This window comes from Silurus aristotelis (assembly GCF_946808225.1).
Source record: "Silurus aristotelis genome assembly, chromosome: 21".
NCBI lineage: Eukaryota > Metazoa > Chordata > Actinopteri > Siluriformes > Siluridae > Silurus > Silurus aristotelis.
The window spans coordinates 11,262,899-11,283,177 of NC_139594.1; the positions used below are offsets into that span (position 1 = coordinate 11,262,899).

The 20,279-nt window shown below is 35.2% G+C and overlaps 2 protein-coding genes across 5 annotated transcripts; one reads left to right on the plus strand and one right to left on the minus strand.

The window, feature by feature from the left end:
* Window positions 1-8,890: 8,890 nt before the first annotated feature.
* LOC310716687 (sialin) lies at window positions 8,891-15,380 on the minus strand. 2 transcript variants are annotated; one of them, XM_083524070.1, is made up of 11 exons: window positions 15,231-15,380; window positions 13,136-13,290; window positions 12,426-12,646; window positions 12,041-12,196; window positions 11,625-11,799; window positions 11,320-11,438; window positions 10,171-10,332; window positions 9,892-10,024; window positions 9,568-9,715; window positions 9,244-9,334; window positions 8,891-9,151 (listed from the first exon to the last, which is right to left on the minus strand). In XM_083524070.1, exons 2-11 carry the CDS (start codon window positions 13,227-13,229, stop codon window positions 8,993-8,995), a joined length of 1,458 nt encoding a protein of 485 aa, XP_083380196.1. In that variant the 5' UTR covers window positions 13,230-13,290; window positions 15,231-15,380; the 3' UTR covers window positions 8,891-8,992. The 2 variants fall into 2 exon arrangements, with proteins under 2 accessions (XP_083380196.1, XP_083380195.1); XM_083524069.1 differs by having other exon boundaries at window positions 12,041-12,274.
* A 106-nt stretch (window positions 15,381-15,486) lies between these two features.
* ppt1 (palmitoyl-protein thioesterase 1 (ceroid-lipofuscinosis, neuronal 1, infantile)) lies at window positions 15,487-19,741 on the plus strand. 3 transcript variants are annotated; one of them, XM_083524087.1, is made up of 11 exons: window positions 15,487-15,601; window positions 15,722-15,798; window positions 16,086-16,194; window positions 17,205-17,314; window positions 17,463-17,590; window positions 17,689-17,759; window positions 18,075-18,177; window positions 18,353-18,443; window positions 18,576-18,674; window positions 18,757-18,828; window positions 18,941-19,741. In XM_083524087.1, the coding sequence occupies exons 2-11, from the start codon at window positions 15,796-15,798 to the stop codon at window positions 19,061-19,063; spliced, it is 909 nt and encodes a 302-aa protein (XP_083380213.1). In that variant the 5' UTR covers window positions 15,487-15,601; window positions 15,722-15,795; the 3' UTR covers window positions 19,064-19,741. The 3 variants fall into 3 exon arrangements, with proteins under 3 accessions (XP_083380213.1, XP_083380212.1, XP_083380214.1); XM_083524086.1 differs by having other exon boundaries at window positions 15,536-15,617; XM_083524088.1 differs by lacking the exons at window positions 15,487-15,601; window positions 15,722-15,798 and having other exon boundaries at window positions 15,879-16,194.
* Window positions 19,742-20,279: the final 538 nt, after the last annotated feature.

Sequence of the window (20,279 nt, forward strand, 5' to 3'; positions counted from 1 at the left end):
AAATTCTCCCCGCCTCAGCTCCCTGACGTCATCACTGTGCTTCATGCATTCCGGGCTAGACCATCTGAAACGTTCAATCTTTTCAACTAAACAATCATATAACGTCACTAAGATGTTTTTATTAATCAGTTTTCATATGTAACGACTGACCATGGTGATCAAAATTACTATATTGAATATAACCATGTAAAGAGTTAAACTGTCCTGTGCACTGATCCTATAACATGAGGCCATGAGATTGTGGACTTAAAAAAAGAAGACACCCCATGTATGTTAGAGAACTGTGTATATAAAGATTACATATATATATATATATATATATATATATATATATATATATATATATATATATATATATATATATATATATATATATATATCACACACTGAGCTTTGGCATTAGCAAAGATTAAGGGATAGTAAGTGTTTAACTGTACATTGTATTCACAAGAAGATATTTACATCAGAATCACCTGGCTGATAGTAGAAGATGAAAGACCATTGTTTGCCCCAGACCTCCACCCAATAGCTCACCTATTCACATTCAAACATTACCTATAGACAGGGCACTGTAGGGTTCTCCTCAATCAATACACCTTATTCAATCAAGGCCAAAACCGACTATCCTTTGCTTTAAAACTATATTAGGGCACAGTTAAAATAATATATGTCTTTTTGGATTTTTTGCTTTATAAACACCCAAGATACCAAGCTCCAACATATTAGCCTACTGGTCCCAGATTATGCTGAGGGCCTTGTAGTCTCCATCAGTTTTTAATGGGCCTATATCCAGCAGCTGGCATCCCTTCAGAGCCTCATCTCTACTCCCTTTGCTCCCCCAGTTCAACACACCTGCTTCTTTCAGTCAGACACTGTTTGGGCAGATAGACACACACACACACACACACACACACACACACACACACACACACACACACACACACACACACACACACACACACACACAGATAAAGATACAGATACATATCCAAGGCCTAGACAGAGGCACTATGAAACTAGCAAACATTCCTCCATGGGGCATAGAATACAACATATTTTTTGTTGCTAACAGATGACAAATTATTAATCCACAGACACTTTGGTTACTGTAAAATTTGCTGATAAGGTTGAATTTAAGATTTAAACCAGACATGAAATGCATCTTATTTACAGACCTTAAAAAAATTATGTTGTTTACTTTAAATATTAAAAAAATATGAGTGTTTATCAAAACCAATAGAATTTAAATTGATCGATTTAAACTGAACTAAACTACTAGTTTAATCTAAAATGGCCAACTATGAAACACTCAAGCAACCTTATAATGTCTACAGTTACAGTATGTATGCAAAGTCCTAACTGTGAATATGATTTAAAATGCAAATCTGTGCAAATAAATTTGTTGGTGTGTGTGATCAACTTTAACAATATAAAAGCTTTTCTCGGTTTCCCAAAATGTTGAGAGTGCATAGAGTGCTTCAAGAAAGCCAACAGTTAAAGGCATGTTTGAATTAAATGCTGTTAAAGGAGTTACTTGTCAACTAACCTGAGAAACCAGATTTCTTTATGCTATAATATTGTACTCATAAGAACAGTCATCAACCCTGCAAAGCAAAATGTAATGAAACCCCAAATACAGTAAACACTAAATATTTCCAAACAAACCTGGACAATATTACAGTAAAAGTGTATATAGGAAAGTGTGTGTTCTTACCCAAAGTGTAGTATATATATATATATATATATATATATATATATATATATATATATATATATATATATATATATATATATATATATAACCCAAATATAACTCAAAGGCTGTTTCCATAAACAAAACAATTCCTTGCCCAATATACCTATATTATTTATATATTTGTACATATTTCAACATGACAATATATAATCATTATTTAATTTTTATTGTTTTTCTTATTTTTTAAATTCCATTACCAATCATTTTTTAGTAACATTTATACATCGTTCAATTTGCTTTTGTGCCTGATTTAGACTTGGCTTCTGCAGAGCTTCACTTTTTAGGCATTAAATACAGTGGGTACGGAAAGTATTCAGACCCCCTTAAATTTTTCACTCTTTTTTATTTTGCAGCCATTTGCTAAAATTATTTAAGTTCATTTATTTTCCTCATTAATGTACACATAGCACCCTATATTGACAGAAAAACACAGAATTGTTGACACTGTTGCAGATTTATTAAAAAAGAAAAACTAAAATATCACATGGTCCTAAGTATTCAGACTCTTTGCTCAGTATTTAGTAGAAGCCCCCTTTTGATCTAATACAGCCAGGAGTCTTTTTGGGAAAGATGCAACAAGTCTTTCACACCTGGATTTGGGGATCCTCTGCCATTCCTCCTTGCAGGTCCTCTCCAGTTCTGTCAGATTGGACGGTAAACGTTGGTGGACAGCTATTTTTAGGTCTCTCCAGAGATGCTCAATTGGGTTTAAGTCAGGGCTCTGGCTGGGCCATTCAAGAACAGTCACAGAGTTGTTGTGAAGCCACTCCATCGTTATTTTAGCTGTGTGCTTAGGGTCATTGTCTTGTTGGAAGGTAAACCTTCAGCCCAGTCTGAGGTCCAAAGCACTCTGGAGAAGGTTTTCGTCCAGGATATCCCTGTGCTTGGCCGCATTCATCTTTCCCTTGATTGCAACCAGTCGTCCTGTCCCTGCAGCTGAAAAACACCCCTACAGCATGATGCTGCCACCACCATGCTTCATTGTTGAGACTGTACTGGACAGGTGATGAGAAGTGCCTGGTTTTCTCCACACATACCGCTTAGAATTAAGGCCAAAAAGTTCTATCTTGGTCTCATCAGACCAGAGAATCTTATTTCTCACCATCTTGGAGAACTCCATGCGGGCTTTCATGTGTCTTACACTGAGGGGAGGCTTCCGTCGGGCCACTCTGCCATAAAGCCCCGACTGGTGGAGGGCTGCAGTGATGGTTGACTTTCTACAACTTTCTCCCATCTCCCGACTGCATCTCTGGAGCTCAGCCACAGTGATCTTTGGGTTCTTCTTTACCTCTCTCACCAAGGCTTTTCTCCCCCGATAGCTCAGTTTGGCTGGTCGGCCAGCTCTAGGAAGGGTTCTGGTCATCCCAAACGTCTTCCATTTGAGGATTATGGAGGCCACTGTGCTCTTAGGAACCTTAAGTGCAGCAAAAATTTTTTGGAACCTTGGCCAGATCTGTGCCTTGCCACAATTCTGTCTCTGAGCTCTTCAGGCAGTTCCTTTGACCTTAATGATTCTCATTTGCTCTGACATGCATTGTGATCTGTAAGGTCTTATATAAACAGGTGTGTGGCTTTCCTAATCAAGTCCAATCAGTATAATCAAAAATTTCTGGACTCAAATGAAGGTGTAGAACCATCTCAAGGATGATCAGAAGAAATGGAGAGCACCTGAGTTAAATATATGAGTGTCACAGCAAAGGGTCTGAATACTTAGGACCATGTGATATTTCAGTTTTTCTTTTTTAATAAATCTGCAAAAAGGTCAACAATTCTGTGTTTTTCTGTCAGTATGGGGTGCTATGTGTACATTCATGAGGAAAATAAATGAACTTAAATGATTTTAGCAAATGGCTGCAATATAACAAAAAGTGAAAAATTTAAGGGGGTCTGAATACTTTCCGTACCCACTGTAAATTAATGTTTACTTTAGGGCTTTGTTTCATTGCTAACTAATCTATATGCTAATGTCATGGGGTGGTTGTGAGGCACACACATCAGTGGGACAGACATAAGTATAAACAAAAGAGTTAAATAGTAGGGCAGTCATGTGATGGGCACTGATAAGAATTTATCACAGAAGTGGAGAACAACAGCAGGCTCATAAACGAATAATATATTAGTTTAAAAAGCAGATGAAAAGTTGCTTTCTCTAATTCTCCACTCTCTAATTCTCACCGACAAGTAAGAAAGTGAGCCTACAAGTGCTTCCAGTCTCTTCCCATTCACACACTGTCGCCTTATGCGTCCCACATTCTCTGCTGCTGTGAGATGTCACAGCTTACCTAACCTTTGTCCCATTTGGCTTCCTTTTGCTGCGACTGAAAAATCAGACCTTACTCTTAACCAACTTATCTCAAAAGTTTATGCCCTGTTAATGCATTTAAGGTAGGAAATGTGTTTCTATTCTTTCTGGCTTGGTATACGCCAGTGTAAACTTTGTCCTTTTGACTAGCATGTGGGAGGAGACATGGTATTCTGGATCTGGGTCAAGTGCTAGCAGGGCAGGGCTTCAATGTTGAGTCATGCATTTGGAGAGGAAGGGCCCCAATCTTCTATTTTCCTCCAGGATATACACATTAAGTTGGCTCATTCAAGCTTCTTTGTAAATTTTCTGTTTAGAAGCAACAATCAAATACATTTTTAATCAGTCTAGAACTTGTATTTATTCATAGTAAGTGACAAGAACAATATATAAGTTATGATTAAACTGTATTTATCAAATTAGTTATTCAGTGTGCCCTTCTATCAGTAAAGTAACAAGAAACAAACATGTGACAGTCACAAAACCAGTTATATAGAGAAAGAATTCCCAAAGCTTTTAAATGTAGCATAATTCCAGTTGGCCAACCACACCCTCCCATGCTGCAACAGCTAGAAACCAAATGCTCACACATGCTAATTTATTCACACATTTCATGAGAATTAAGGTGTAATGTTTTAGGGTGTAACACACACCTCCATGTGTGAGCATCCTAGGGTTCTGTCTGAGAACCTTAAGATGCAAATAAGTCTTATTCATGTGTAAAAGCGAGTTATTTCCATGTGTTTCACAACTATAGAGGGGTAAAGCCATTGCACCCCACATGGAAAGTCAAGAGGTACTTAATTACATCACAAAACAAATGCAGATGCATTCATATTAATTTATTCTTTCCAGTATTACATTTTGTTCAAAAGCTGTATTTTTAAATAGAATATAAAAATATAGCAATGTATTTCTTAGATAAAATAGTTTCATAAAGTGAGATTAATTAGTTCTTAAATACAGTACAAATTTTATGATAAAAAAAAAAACCAGAGAAAGGAATATGGTGGTCTAATTATAGACAATGTGTCAACCATATACACAAAGATTACGCAATTAGATAATTTTAGAATTGTAATACTTTATTTAATGCAGTTCATACTATATTGCTAATATAAAAAATACATTGTCTAGTACATACTATTGAGTGTGCATTACATTTTGTGGTTACACACCTCTGCTGAAATTTAACCAAATGGTTTATTTCATTAATAATGTTTAATAAAAGGGATTTATTTTGTATATTAAAAACTCTAATATCATCGAAATAAATCGGCAAAAATTCCAATCATCTCACATCACAAGAGAATACAAAATTCAAAGCAATCATGATTAGCATTCAACTATTAATAGTAACAATAGTCAGTTCTATTAATATGTGCCAGCTTTTTCTTTCAGATAAAAATATAAATAAAGATATTCGCCGATAAAGCAAAAAAATCCAATGTGTGCTTTTTTTTTTTTTTTTTTTAAAGTGACGTAACCACATCCAGAGACAAATTTGCAATAGAAGTGTAACGTCTATAAACATGAGTTTAGTGTTTATTTCAGGTTAGAAGCCCTTCGAAATTAAACTAGTGATGGGTCTATATGAAATACATTATGTATTTGGTTGTACAGGATTTTAACATGTAAATGCTCGGTGTGGATCCCTACAGCAAAAACATTACCATTTCTATAACAGTAGGACCCTTCATTAAGAAAATAAAAGAGATGACAATAATAATAATAATAATAATAATAATAATAATAATAATAATAATAATAATAATAATAATGAAATAAATAAATGAACAATAGTACACATTTCAAAATGTGTGAATTGTGCTATTTTTTAGGATTTAATTGAACTAGAAATAAAAAAGTCGGACATTGCCGGATACGAGAGGTTTTTTTTTTTTTTTTTTTTTTTTTTTTGAGTGACGCGTTTTTCCTGCGACGAGCTTTAGGTCTAGTATGGGAATTTCATCTTTTTTTCAATGAGTCATATCAAGAGTCGACTCTATCGGCCCTCGATATTTATTTTCTCTGACACTAATATCTTATCGTCTTACAAACTACTAAAACAACACGACTTTTCAGTCACACCGGTCCATAAACACATCCAACAGTCATTTGGAATAAATTTAATGTAATAAAAATGACAGTATCCATGTGTTTAACGTGTGAACGAGAAAAAGGCTTAGATATGCGACTCAGCAATCAGCGCTCACCAAAAATATCTGGCTCGAAGAGTCGACTATTCGTGAACGACACGTCATTATTTAGTTCTTGTGTTTAAAACGTTGGCTATACATACATTTATAGAGAGTCAGTGACAACTGCAATAAAAAGAAAATGGATGGAAATTGGAAGGACCTGAAAACGACAAGAGGATGGTTTAAAAACTGAAATAATTTGGGTCATATATAAAATGAAGACCCCATGAAAGGTGGGAAAGTCAGACTGGTCGTATTTCATTATACACGGGGATATGGAGGTTCTGCAATCCCCTTGGCTTTACTGAGTCCTTTAAATCCTTTAGACCTTTCGAGAATAAGTCCAGCAGGTTAGTTGATTACAAATAATTATAAAGCTTCCTTCTGACACGTGTATATACAGATGACTAAGACAAACATCTCAGGCAACAATTTTCTTATTTAATCATAAACTTTCTTTCCATGGTTTCCAGCATTAAACTAGAAGTGAAGACAGTTATAGTGTGAAGGATTTACTTAAAAAGATTATCTTTATTTTGAAATAAACACTTACATTTCAATCATTTGTATAACAAGGTTTGTAATGTGGCAGTCAGTATTTAATTATCATAACTGGACCCCTGAGCAAAGGCCCTTTAAACCTCAACTTCCTTTTTTTTTGTTCAGCGTGTGACTTGTGTAATAATTGCATATATTTTACAGAGGTGAATTTGTTGAGGTAACAGGGGTGGCTCATTATTAAAATCTCCTCACTCACCACCCAATAAAAGTACCACAAGAGAAAAATGAAGCACATGAAAAAGTTTTTCACTGAATTGGATCGAAACTTTGTAGAAAGAGAACGCCTTCATCTCCTGGAGAAGAATCAATATAAAAAGTGCTTATAGAAGGAGGTCATCGGCAACATCACAGCAGCCTTGCACATCTAAAACAACTGTGAACCTGAAACATCCTAAAATGTTGCAAACATCCTATAAACAAAGAAGTGTATAGAATTTGGGCCAGTAGGTCTGGGGGACAGTTGACATACATTAGAAAGAACATCATCTTTTTGCAAATAACAAAAAACTGACTTTATATTGTATGTGTTATAATCCCCTTATTCAGCCTTGCTGTTGAATGCCTGAATTTGATTGGTCAGAACATGTTGATTAATATTTAAAACAGCACAGACTGTATTTATATTAATGTAATCAATGCTGTTTTTATAAAGTAAGAGCTCACAGGGGTATGCACCACATAAATGGAAATTGTCGATATGGTGAAGGGAATCATTTATTTAGCAGTTCTTTTTTTGTCCTTTTTTTTTTTTTAAACAAATTAGCTGTATCATTTTTAACACAGAATTGACTAGGAATGTTTTCTGGACAACATTACAATCTGCATTTTTGTCAATTACTTTAAAAGAAGTAAAAAAAAAAAAAAATACTGGTGACAGAGCAACCTAGAACTGATATGTGATAAGTAGCTAACTTATTGCACTTTTAATAATTATTGTTTTTTGCACTTCTTTATACTTTTTACAGGGTCAGCCACAACAAAATACAGGTGAGAAAAAAAAGACATGCATTTACATTAAGGGTCCCTTTTATATCCCATAAATGCTTGTATTTTTTTATAGCCATGCATTATTAAATATTACTAAACAGAAAATGTCTGTTTAGTTATATTTAATGACAAATAGTATGCAGCTAATGTTCACTTGACAAAACATCTTCAAACTCTTTAGATTTTAGAATACTTAATTTTAGTTCTTGAAACAAACAATCTGCTGTCTTTATGTGGTTACAATACAGATTGTACTACACAATATGTTCTGAACATATTCTCTAAACATCTGCTCTGTAAATTTGACATAGGTTGGAAGTGTACATCAGTGCCAAGTTGCTTGTTTTATTATTATTATTATTATTATTATTATTATTATTATTATTATTATCTTTTGGTTAATATCGCTCTTAAAAATAACAGCACACAAGGAAACTTGTAACAGTACTAAATCTGCAGTAAAAAAATGACTTAAAGGCTAAAAAAACTTTCTACCTTATACAATTTTTCGTTATATGTTTAAGAACAATTCAGCTTAAAAAATGGGCGTATAATTCATGGCTGTTTAACTAAAAAGTGGCAAATAATTGAGATTTGTGAAATAAGTGGATTGTGGATAAGTGGAATGTTTCAAATACCAAAGCTATAGTTGCATGTAATTTTTGTCTACATGTTGTATAAAGAGGCTTAAAAAAAAAAGAAAAAAAAATTTTTATTTATATTTTATATATATATATATATATATATATATATATATATAGAGAGAGAGAGAGAGAGAGAGAGAGAGAGAGAGAGAGAGAGAGAGAGAGAGAAGTGTAAATGTTTTTAGGTATAAACATTGGATCGTAAGAAAAAATTTATATCTCTATAAATTAAAAAATTTTTGAGCACACAAAATGGTTTAAAAAAATGACATTGTGTAAATGCAAGATTTATAACAATGGTGCTGATGTATTGCCAATATCGTATGAGATAACAGTTCTTTCCATGGAATGTTTTAGATAAGCCTTGACTACATAACTGATTTTAAATGATTCTAAAATACTTTTATATACAAGTATATACAAATATAATTTTCCCTTATTTCCTTAATTTGTCTCTATTGAATAAAGAATATAAAATGATAAAAATGCCATAAAAATGTGTGTTCAAATAACTGCTTAGAATTAAGTCCTTTTCACAAGTTTAGGGTTTTCTTTCAGTCTCTGTTCTCCCTTGTGTCTGGTTCTCCCTTAGTGCCCAACTTTGGATCTCTCCATTGCCAAACAATGAGTAGTATAAGGCTCCAAATCCACTCACTCCTGCTGACACATAGAAGACGGTCCTCCAACCCATCAGTGTGTGCTTTAATCAGAAAGGAGCATTGTAAGGAAGGAGTTTTTACTAATGTGGTGCATTATAATTAGGTGTAAAAAATGTATGTACAAACGGCTCACATTGTTGGTAAGGTAACCCACTGCCATTGGTGCAGCTACACCAGGGAGAGTGCCAAAAGTGTTGGTGATCCCAAGTAGTATGCCAGCATACCTGAATACATGAGTTATATTAAGAGAAGAAGGAAGACAACAGCATAATTTTTAAAAGCTTTCCTGTCAATATACAGTAAAACCAACAACAGCACAAACTGTATAAAATCTGTTAATGTTTTGTTTGTAATAACGAATGTGTAATTAATGGCTGTTTAACTGATCAGTGGGATTCATGTAGTAAAATTTGTCCTCGTCATTAGCAAAGTCATCAGAAGATCTTAATGCACATACTGTGGAGCAATATCAAGCTGGTTAATAAAGACTCCAGCTGCACTGAAGCCCCCAAGAGTTGTGGACAAAGTAAGAAAGGTAACAGCTAGGACACCACTACACCCGGCAAATCCAACAGCAACTAAGAGTCCTGCTGGCAAGATCAAACCTGTAAAACAGAAAAAAATCCATTATCATGCTGAAGAGAATGCTTTTGTTCTCCCATGGTTTCTTTCTCATGTTATGTCACAAAATTTGTCCCTTATATTTCACTTACATTGTTGTACATTAGGGATCTAGAACGACATATGTAAAGCTGCATTGTGTGCAATCACTTTCACTAACCTGCAAAAGTAAAGAGTTTACGGATAGTCGTTATACTCATTAACTCCTTCTCCAAAAGTTTGTCCGCTAATGCACCAGAGAGCACAGAAAATAACCAGCCACCCAAGTAGGGTAACGCCGACAGGAAGGAGTTCTGCACGGCAGAGTAAGAGAATGTTAGACGACATCTAGTAGTTTGTCCAATTGTTGTTTAAATATTTATATATAGTGTTTGTATGCATGTATGTATATTGCAGAAAGACACTGGTCAGTGGGGGAAAACCCTTGAAGCTGTCTAACCTGGCGCAGGTCAAAGTGCAGCACTGTGTCCATGTAGGTAGGCAGCGAGGTAAGCAGAGTGTAGTAAGACCAGTTAGAACACATCTGTGTTAAGATGATGGCCCAGAGTGGGCCTGAGCACACCATGGACCTGAGGGGGACTGACCAACCATGGGAGCCTCCCTGTACAATACAGAAATGGGTGCCATACATTACTCTCAGCATCTTATAATAATAATAATAATTATTATTATTAATTATTATTATTTTTATTATTATTTTAGAGTAGGTAGTACTAATGACATTTAGGTCAAAAGACAGTGGTTTGCTGTTAAACAAGCAACTGCATCTACTTTCATTTAAAAGCAATTAGCTTTTAAAAAAGGAGTCAGATTTTAATATCAATCAGTCAGAGAAGTCAAAATTACACACATCCTTCACTCAAGTAGAAGTACAGATACTTATGTTTCAAAAGACTCTGGTAAAAGTTGAAGTTTGGGCTCGGACATGCACATAAGTAAAAAAGTAGCCATTACCACCTGTTTTAGTGTCCGATAGTAACTGGACCTCACATCATATTAATATATAAATACAAAAGAATTTCACATTTTGTTATCTAATGAATGTATCCAGCCTGAACAACCACCATATAGAACACAAGCAGAGCAAAGATGATGACCAGATATGTCTCTGTTCTCAGTCATGTTTACATCGCTGACTCCCTCTGTCTCATCCACTTTAGCCCCATACTTCTTGTGGCCTTCTGCTGTGCTTTTTTTAAATTTCATAGGCTATTCTAAGTTTGTGGTGCGTAATAGCCAGGAGATAACACACCAGTGGTGGGTTGAAAAAGCTGCGCAATGACAAGAAATAGTTTGAGGGGCTGAAAACGGCGTGCAATAAAAAGAAAAAATATCGATCATGTCAAATAGATTAAAACTAAAGTAACGAGCCTGGTTTAAAAATGTTATTAGTGGAAAGTACAGATATTTAAAAAATAGTGTAAAAAAAGTACTAAATTCCAGAATGATCTACTTAAGTACAGTAACAAAGTATTTGTAGTTTATTAATTCCCCACCTATGCACTCAGTAAATAGAATTACAAACATGTGCGGAGTAAAAATACACCACTTTTATAACTTTAGGTCCTATTTGACGAACGCACAATACCTCTGAACCTATAGACGTGATAATGTACTCTTTTTCTCGGTCACTTATTCTTGGATGTGTTCGAGGTTCATCGGACACCATGATGAACCACAGCAGTGCCCAAATACATCCTGCTCCCCCTGGTGGCGAAACAAAAGCATAGAGACCAACTGTTATTTTAGTGATCACGAACCAAAATTGAGTTACTGCACAAATCAATGCCTTGACAAGAAGAGAACATAACTTGTTATTTAAGCAATTGTGTAGTACATTAAAAAAGGAAAAAAAAAAATTGAGTTAAAAATATATTTAAGTTAGCTAATCACCACAGCAGTAGAAGACTGCAGGCCAGCCAAGACTGTGACATATGAAGCCTGTGAGAGGAAAGGCAATGAAAGCACCAAAATTTCCTCCTGCTCCTGAGATAGTAGTCAGACGACCTCGTTCCAATGGAGGAGCCCAGCATGCCCATAAAGCCATCATGGCAGGAAATGTCACACCCTAAACACAAAATAATACTTTGTTTAGGCTTAAAATAAGCTGTAAAAATGAATTGGGAAAATCATTCATTCATTCATTCATTTTCTCCCGCTTATCCGTAATTCGGGTCGCGGGGGCAGCAGTCTAAGCAGGCCCCCGTCTTCGACTGCTGCCCAATCCTCACAGCACCGTCACAGGTGAGCCCACGGGAAGTTGGGAAAATCAATTTATTAAAATAAAAAACATTTGAATGTGTACTCACTTCACCAAAACCCTCCAAAGCCCTCAGAGCATACAGCCAATTGACACCAAGCTGAGCAGCAAAAGGAGTGAGGATGGTGAGGATAGCTGTACCCAGCACTCCTCCTCCAAGGAACTTCCTCCCACCAAAGCGACCTGACAGGTAGCCCCCAGGGATCTGGGTGAAAAGGTACCCAAAAAAGAATGCACTCAGCAGGTATCCCTGAGTCTGAGGATTCCATGGGTATCTTGGCACCTGACAGACATGAGAATGAGTCAAGACAATGCGAAGCCGAACATTTTATAATGCTGCTGAAACCTTAGTGTGGGCTTTTATACAAGAATCAATCACAGACATTTCTTTTCACACATATGCTGTGGCTGGGAGTGTGGACTAAAAGGCTTACTCCATTTGGCTGATCTGTATTTTCACTGCTGCTGTTAGAGGTAGGAGAAGGTGCTGGGCATTCATTTAATTCACTGGCATTGAAAGATGGCAGGATGTCAGTTGTATTGACCATTGCTACCATTGCAACACTGAGATTGACCCGGAGCCCGTACACCACAGCAAAGCCAAAGAACATCATGAAGGCCAGGTTGTATCTCGCAGAGCAGCACTGACGAGGCGCTGTTACACACACACAACTTAAATTTTACATTTGCTGTTTGCAAGATAACAATAATACAATAACTCATCTATTATTGGGTGATATTCCTAATATTTTACAATCTTTGAGACCTTTTATCTTCAAGAAAAGATTTGGCAAAGTGCATCTTGAAATGTTGATATAAAATCAAGCCCACATAGAGTAATCATGTAAGTGACCTTTGGTTAAATAACAGGGCAGCTGATGTTAATCAAATAAAAAATGTGGCAGGGAAAAGTATTTCTGCTTTACCACTTTAGGGTCTCCAGTTCGGTCAAAATGGTAATTTAACTTTAGTACATTTTCACAACTAGCAAAATACTTCACAGAGGACAAGCACTGCAACAGCCCTGCAAAATTAATAGATAGTTTGTAAGCCCAAATGAATACGGTATTCCACATAAACAATCTTTACATAAAGAATACACAAATGAAATAAAAGTACAGACAAAACTTTAAAGGGAACCAACCTGTAAGTTGTTTTGTTTGTTTCTGCAGCAGTGGTGTTTCCTCTTCCTCCTGATTTTCCACAGTGTTAATAGACCATCCATCATGTAGGGCCATTGTAAATATTTAAGGGCAACAATTCTAAGATGTGCTCATTAAACCATAGTGTTCACAGGTCCTGCATGGGGAAACAATCCAGATATACATACAGTTTATTTGTGAACTCTAAACTTCAGGGGGACAAAAATGGAAAAGCGTTTTTCTGCTTGCTTCTAGGTAGGCAGAAACAAAGTATGGACAGTTTAAGACTACAGAGAAAACAGTGTTAAATGCAACGATTTCCTATTTCCTAACTTACCAAATACTGAATCTCCAAGCTGAGGTGCATTGTGGCTAGTCGTAGATCCAAAATGCTTTCAGAAATTTTTCCGTATTTGCTTAGTCACATGTGGAAGGGGAACTTGTGATTGAAATACAAATCACCATAATCCAAAAGTACAACTTTTACTGCTGTCTCCTTATCCAATTCAACATGTAACTGCTGTGCTCAGCACTAAAACTTTAAAGTTTGCACTCATGCTTATGTTTACAATATGGGTATTGAGCATGACTGCACAAGTTAGCACGTGACCAAATAAAGTTTCTCAAGAATTAGGACTCTGGTCAAGTCGGCTCAATTGAAACAATTGTTTTCAATAACTAATGTTGTTATGGTATTCACATAAAATTCATTCATTTTGCTTTTGAAGTAGATCTGCCAATTGATTTCATTATATTATATATAATTTCACTGTTAATTCTATGTAATGTTTAATATTATGTGGATGTTATAATGTACTGAATGCAGCCAATGCATTAAATGTTAATTGTAGCAAAATAAGATGTGGAATAATTCTTAAAACATTTTACTTAAACATGTATATTAATAGTAAAATATTCTGTGACATATTCAACTTGCATTATGCATTAAATGTCAATATTCCCATGTCTCTGGAGTTTCCAAAAAAACACATTTACCAAGCACAGGTACACATACTCATTTATGCAATTATGTAATCAGCCAAATATGTGGAAATTTTGCAGATGTGGGACAGTAGCTTTGGGTAATTGGATATCCATCCTAACCTGAACCTCTTGATGGAGTTCTCTTCAATTAGAGACAACTCTGTGCAGCTGAAGATGGTTCGAATGAACAGCCTGAGTATCCATGAGATTACTGAGCAGCTCAAGAACTATTAGGATGGATTTGGACTGTAATTAATATAAAGTCTAGTACAGTGGCTTTAGACATCCATCACTTAACAGCACCCCTCAACAATGATAAACTATAATGCACATTTGGTGGCACCCAGATGAGGGTGGGTTCATTTTTGAGTCTGGTTCTTCTCAAAGTTTCTTCCTCATACAAACTTAAAGAGGTTTTCCCTGCCGCTGTCACCACTGGCTTGCTCATTAGGCAACTTATAGGCACATATTAATTAATTTTATAAACTGTTTATCTCTGTAAAGCTGTGGGACAATGCATGTTGTTAAAAGCGCTATATAATATTTTTAAATTGAATTTGATTATGTGAATTTCCCACTGGTTGTGAATCTCCCTCCAGAGTAAATAATGTAATCAGTCAATCAATCAGTCTGTCTAACTAATTAAGGGAACAGTTGAAGACAGAAGGGAGATTTAAAATTCACCAAAAATCATAAAGCCATGAACTCAACATGTCGTGTGTTAACAGTCCAGGCTGGTGAAGGTTGTGTAATGCTGTGGGAAATGTTTACCACACACACACACACACACACACACACACACACACACTAGTTTAATCCAAGTTTAAGTGTGACAGTGACAGTATTTTTCAGTGGCTTTCCCCTGTCACCAGTTCTAAATCAATGTGAAAAAATAGAAGACTCCCAGCAATAAATTGTACCTAGAATCTACACAGCATTATGTTTATAGGGTTCCTAATATTACTTAAGGCCTCTATGACAAAATATACACCGCAAAGCTAAATTCAAAGCCATATTTTAAAACTCACAAAGCGATGCTTTATATAATTATTTTCATAGTGCAAATAGTCAAAAGGAAAAAATTACATTTACATCGTATTCTTTTTTTCTTACCATGGTGGATAAGCTGGTGAATAAGATGCTGGCGTAGAACAACACCTTCTAACTAACAAAGTTATTTTCTAATTTCTTATTTCTAAACACATAGTACATTGTGAAATGTCCACTTGGGTCCTGTGAAACCGGTAGTGTTTTTGATCAGTGTTTTGTTTTTTACACCGGTTGTGTGTGTTCGATGTCGCAACTCTTTATGCAGCTCTTGCTGGAAATCAAGGCATAAACAAAGCGAATAAGTAACTAAATGTGCGCAGCCGGTGCAGAGTGTGAACACACCCGTTCCAGCCCTGCTGCGTAGTCGATCATGTGATTAAAGAACCAGGAAGACGCGTCATTTTTAAATGCTTTTGAATGCATTCGAGGCGAAGGTGATATTTTTTTCTGGTTTGTGCGTTTTACTCATTCAGAATATTGATTTACTATTTAAAATTAATATATATATATATATATATATATGTATATATATATATATATTTTTTTTTTTACAGCCAAAGCGAAGGCACACACCGGTTTACCCCAAAACACTGACTCAGTGCTGAAACCAGGAAGTGATTCAGTATATATGGTATGAATAGTATTGCATCTTGAAATGATCATGTCCGCTCTGTGACTTGCCGAGTCACATTATTAATCTCGCTCTCTTATAAAAACCCACAGATCAAGGAGATTTGCTGGATTTAAAATTGCACCTCAATCCAAAGGGAAATCTTCATGACAACATATGACGTCATAACAATCTCCTCCCCCTCTTTGTAGCAGTATCTCTATTCCTTTATAGCGTTTCCTCCTTGAGCAGTCACATGCTTTCTCGTTGCCTCCTTGTGAGCTCAGTTGTTTTGTGTTGTGTTTTAGGGCGCACTCATCATGGCATCGCTGCTGTTTTTTGGATCACTGCTTTTGCTCTTAGGAGCAGTTCAAGGGTCCAATAACACCATCCCTCTGGTCATGTGGCATGGAATGGGTAAGACCACTACTATCTTAATTATTAAACAATATCAACCAGGAACACCTGATTTGCTATGTCAGGTTAGTATTTATATAAGGTGCATATGCATATTGTAACATAATGCAGTAATCTTCAGTAACTACAGTAAAAAGTAATGTATTTGTAAATATAAACCGTATATGCAAACAGAAAACTTATAGATTAAACCACCACAAAACAACTCATGTGTATTCTTGTTTGATTGTTTGTTGTTGACTCAATACTAATATCCTGTGGGGCATGGTGGTTCATCTTTGAGGTGGCACCTTATTCCTCTGGGTTCCCTAGCACAATTATGAGCTTGGGCTGCAGACTGTATGCAGGCTTAGTTTTCTTGCATAGGTTTTCTCTGGCTTTAGTCCACCAACCACAAACTAGCGGTGGACTGGTGATGCTAATCTGTCACTAGGTGAATGGTGCCCTGAGATGTACCAATGTCCCATCATGTCCCAGGGAAAGGTTTTGAATACCTTACCAGGACAAAGTGCTTGTAAACTGAAGTTGAATGAATGATTAAATTATATAAATATGAATGGCATGATTTTAAGAATAAAAAAAATACATTAGACATTAAATAAAACATAATATGACTGGCAGAGAGTCAAATTGAAAACTGAGGTTTGTACTATGTATGATTTAAAAAAACATCACAGAGATGGGAAATTACATTTATTATTATTATTATTATTTAAATTATACATTTAAATACATTTATCCAGAAATATTGATAACAAATCAAGCAAAACTCAGGAACCTTTCTCGAATCTTGCTTAAGTTAACTACAACCAATATATTTTAATAGGTGTTTATTTTACAAATGTTTTGTTAATTTGTTTGCAGGGTATCCATGTAGACATTTATTATTAGCTTTTCTCAATTAAAAAACGTAAAGATAAGTAAAACATACTAGCTATAAATTATCTTTTAATAGTAACAGTGCAATCAAATAAATAACGGACAGATTTTTTTTAATATTGTTTGTATAGGGGATAACTGCTGCAACCCTCTGAGCATGGGTGCTATAAAGAAAATGGTGGAAGAGGAACTGCCTGGTATATACGTGGTGTCGCTCATGATTGGAAAGACTGTAACACAGGTACTCAAGTTAAATAGCATGATACAGTCGTCTTTTATTATTATTTTATTTTATTATTATTTACATTTTTATTAGGTTTTTTTTTTTATATGCCAAAAAAGAAGTGACTGTTTCAAAGGTTTTTTTTAATTCTGTATTTGTATTTCAGGACACAGAAAGTGGATTTTTCATGGATGTTAATACGCAAGTGGCTTTTGCATGTGATAAAATAGCACAAGACCCTAAACTGAAGGGAGGATACAATGCAATGGGCTTTTCTCAGGGTGCACAGTTTCTGTAAGTACTGTGATACAGGAGTCAGTTTTGGATGATTTAAGTAAGAAGAAAACATACTGATTTTATTTCTCTTCTTTTTGCACGTTTGTTTTATTTAGACGTGCTGTGGCACAGAGATGTCCAAACCCTCCAATTAAGAATCTCATCTCAGTTGGTGGACAGCATCAAGGTAGTGAAACCACTGTTCGTTTGTTAACCGAAACATGAAAGTGTTTGACACTGAAATTATATAATAACAACAACAATATTATTATTATTATTATTATTATTATTATTATTATTATACATAAAGTATAAATAAGAGTATCTCTTGAGCTTACATGACACATTTTTAGCTATTTAAACTGTAACAACAGCCTGTATGAAATTTCCAGATAATACTGACTTGAACATATCAGCTTGTTTGTGGTTAATTATCAAGTCGTTTTCAGTTCATGTTCCTTTTCTTGGTTTGTTAGTTTTGTTCTGGTTTTCTGTTACTCAGGAGTTTATGGTTTGCCTCGATGCCCTGGTGAAAGTTCTCATATTTGTGACTGGATACGAAAAGCACTGGATTCTGGGGCTTACACAAATGCAGTGCAGAAACAGTGAGATTGTGATTTTCATTAATTAAATAAAAGTTGTTGCTTAAATATTGGTGTAGGTAAAGAAGAAATAACTTTACAATGCATTGTTGGTGGAAAATTATAAACATTTGTTGTTAATTCACACCACCAAAAGTGTTTAATTTCTTACTTAACTGTGTACATTCTTTTGCTTTAGCTTGGTACAGGCACAGTACTGGCACGATCCACTCAACAATGACCTGTACATACAGCGTAGCCTGTTTCTTGCTGATATAAATCAAGAGCGGGTATGTCTGTGTTATTCATCAAGAGAATTTTTTTCTGTTTTCAAAATAGTCTCATTAATGAATTTAAATTGTTAAAGTTTTTATGTGCTAGGTAATAAACATATCTGAGCATCTCTTTGCAATTTCTTGAAGATGGTGAATGAGACCTACAAGAAGAACCTTATGACTTTAGAGAAGTTTGTAATGGTAAAGTTTCTACAAGACACCATGGTGGACCCTGTGATATCAGAGGTAATTACAGGTCTGGCATTAAAATCTGCTCATCAAAAGCTGAACAGTTGAATATCTTTGCTTACTTTACTTCCTCTTTTAGTGGTTTGGCTTCTTTAAAATTGGTCAGGGTCAGGAGACTGAGACTTTGCAGGAAAGTACCTTATATAAAGAGGTAAGAATTATACAGATGGCTTTTTTCTAGGTAAATATAAACATAATTATATTCAATCCAGGTGAGCTTTTATCCTACTACCGCCTGTTTTGAGTCTTGTGATGTTTCATAGGATCGTCTGGGACTGGCAGAGATGGATAAAGCTGGGAAACTGGTGTTCCTTGAGTGTGATGGAGATCATTTACAGTTTACTCGAGAGTGGTTCAATGCCAAGTTAATCCCCTATTTGCAATAATCCCCCAGCAGGAACAAGAAGAGAGAACCATTATTTGGTATGCTGCAATGCTGAACTACTTATGCCTATTAATCTAATCTAATAATCCAAATGTAAATTAGATCAACTTTATTGCACTGAGGTTTTGTTTTATTAAGATGATCTGAGTTCAGATTTCACCTGATTCACAAGCTCAATTCATAATGCTTGAAAATAAAAATATCAATATCTAGATTGTAAATGTGTTATTACATTTAAATTCGGAAACACTGTGCATGCTAAAATTTTTAACAATAGCTGGAAAACCATTTGAAATATTAAGCAAGAGCTAATGAACCTGATGTAATGAAACTTAACACTCAAAATATTCTAGTCTTACTATAACGAGAGCCTTGTAATCTAAAAAAAACGGAAATTACATGAGCTCCATTTTCACAACCAACTGATTGTGGTTTTATTTTATTGTTGTAAAATCCAAATGTTACATTTTAAAGACGTGAATTCAGATTGACTACATGTAATTATTTTCGATTGTCGTTGAAAAAAATACTTGTTTGTTATTTTAAGCTGTATGAATTGGGTTTCAGGTTCTGGTGTATCTGATTTAGAGAACCAACTGATTTTGCACAGCTATTGGATTCTTTTGTGAATGTGTTTTATGTGAAGGCAACTAATAAAAGGTCAATTTTTACAATGCTCCACCATGCATTTGTTTCAATTCATTCTCTCAGAATGTGGGATTCAGTTCCTTAGATTTATTATTTTGACTATGTTTTTACATGTTATGGTTTCTCTCTCATGTGCATTGTTCATTACCTTGAACTTGAAAAATTGTGAAAGTTAATTTGATGATGATGGTGGCATACCAATGAAAGCACATATTTTTGTAAAGTTTTATTTAGCATTCTTTGACTGCTCCCGCAGCAGCCAGGTACAGAAACGGTGAGACTTGGTTTGATACCAAAGTGAGACAACAGTGCAGATTTGTAGACTTTTTTGTTTTTGTTTTGTGTGTGTGTTTTTGTAACTGTAAACTTTGCCATTCCAATAGCATTGGAGATCATGTGATAAAGAAGGCAGTATATGGGTGTGCACTTTGTGGTCAGGCAGTAAACCAAATGTTTAGGTTATTTACAAGTGTAATGTTTCTATTTCAAGAAACTGGAGAGAAAAAAAAAAGACATGTGACTTGAGAATTCTTTACTACAAAATTCAAAGCAAAGTTATGACAGAACAA

What these genes read in the sequence shown, in the direction of transcription:
- ppt1 (XM_083524086.1), top strand. Translation starts at nt 15,575, where the DNA reads ATGCTTTTGAATGCATTCGAGGCGAAGGTGATATTTTTTTCTG. An exon ending in CTGATATAAATCAAGAGCGG is followed by an intron (nt 18,444 to 18,575) that starts GTATGTCTGTGT and finishes AATTTCTTGAAG; the next exon opens with ATGGTGAATGAGACCTACAA. An exon ending in AAAGTACCTTATATAAAGAG is followed by an intron (nt 18,829 to 18,940) that starts GTAAGAATTATA and finishes GATGTTTCATAG; the next exon opens with GATCGTCTGGGACTGGCAGA.
- LOC310716687 (XM_083524069.1), bottom strand. Translation starts at nt 13,229, where the DNA reads ATGGCCCTACATGATGGATGGTCTATTAACACTGTGGAAAATCAGGAG. An exon ending in ATACAGATCAGCCAAATGGA is followed by an intron (nt 12,275 to 12,425) that starts GTAAGCCTTTTA and finishes CATGTCTGTCAG; the next exon opens with GTGCCAAGATACCCATGGAA. An exon ending in CAGCTTGATATTGCTCCACA is followed by an intron (nt 9,335 to 9,567) that starts GTATGTGCATTA and finishes TCATGTATTCAG; the next exon opens with GTATGCTGGCATACTACTTG.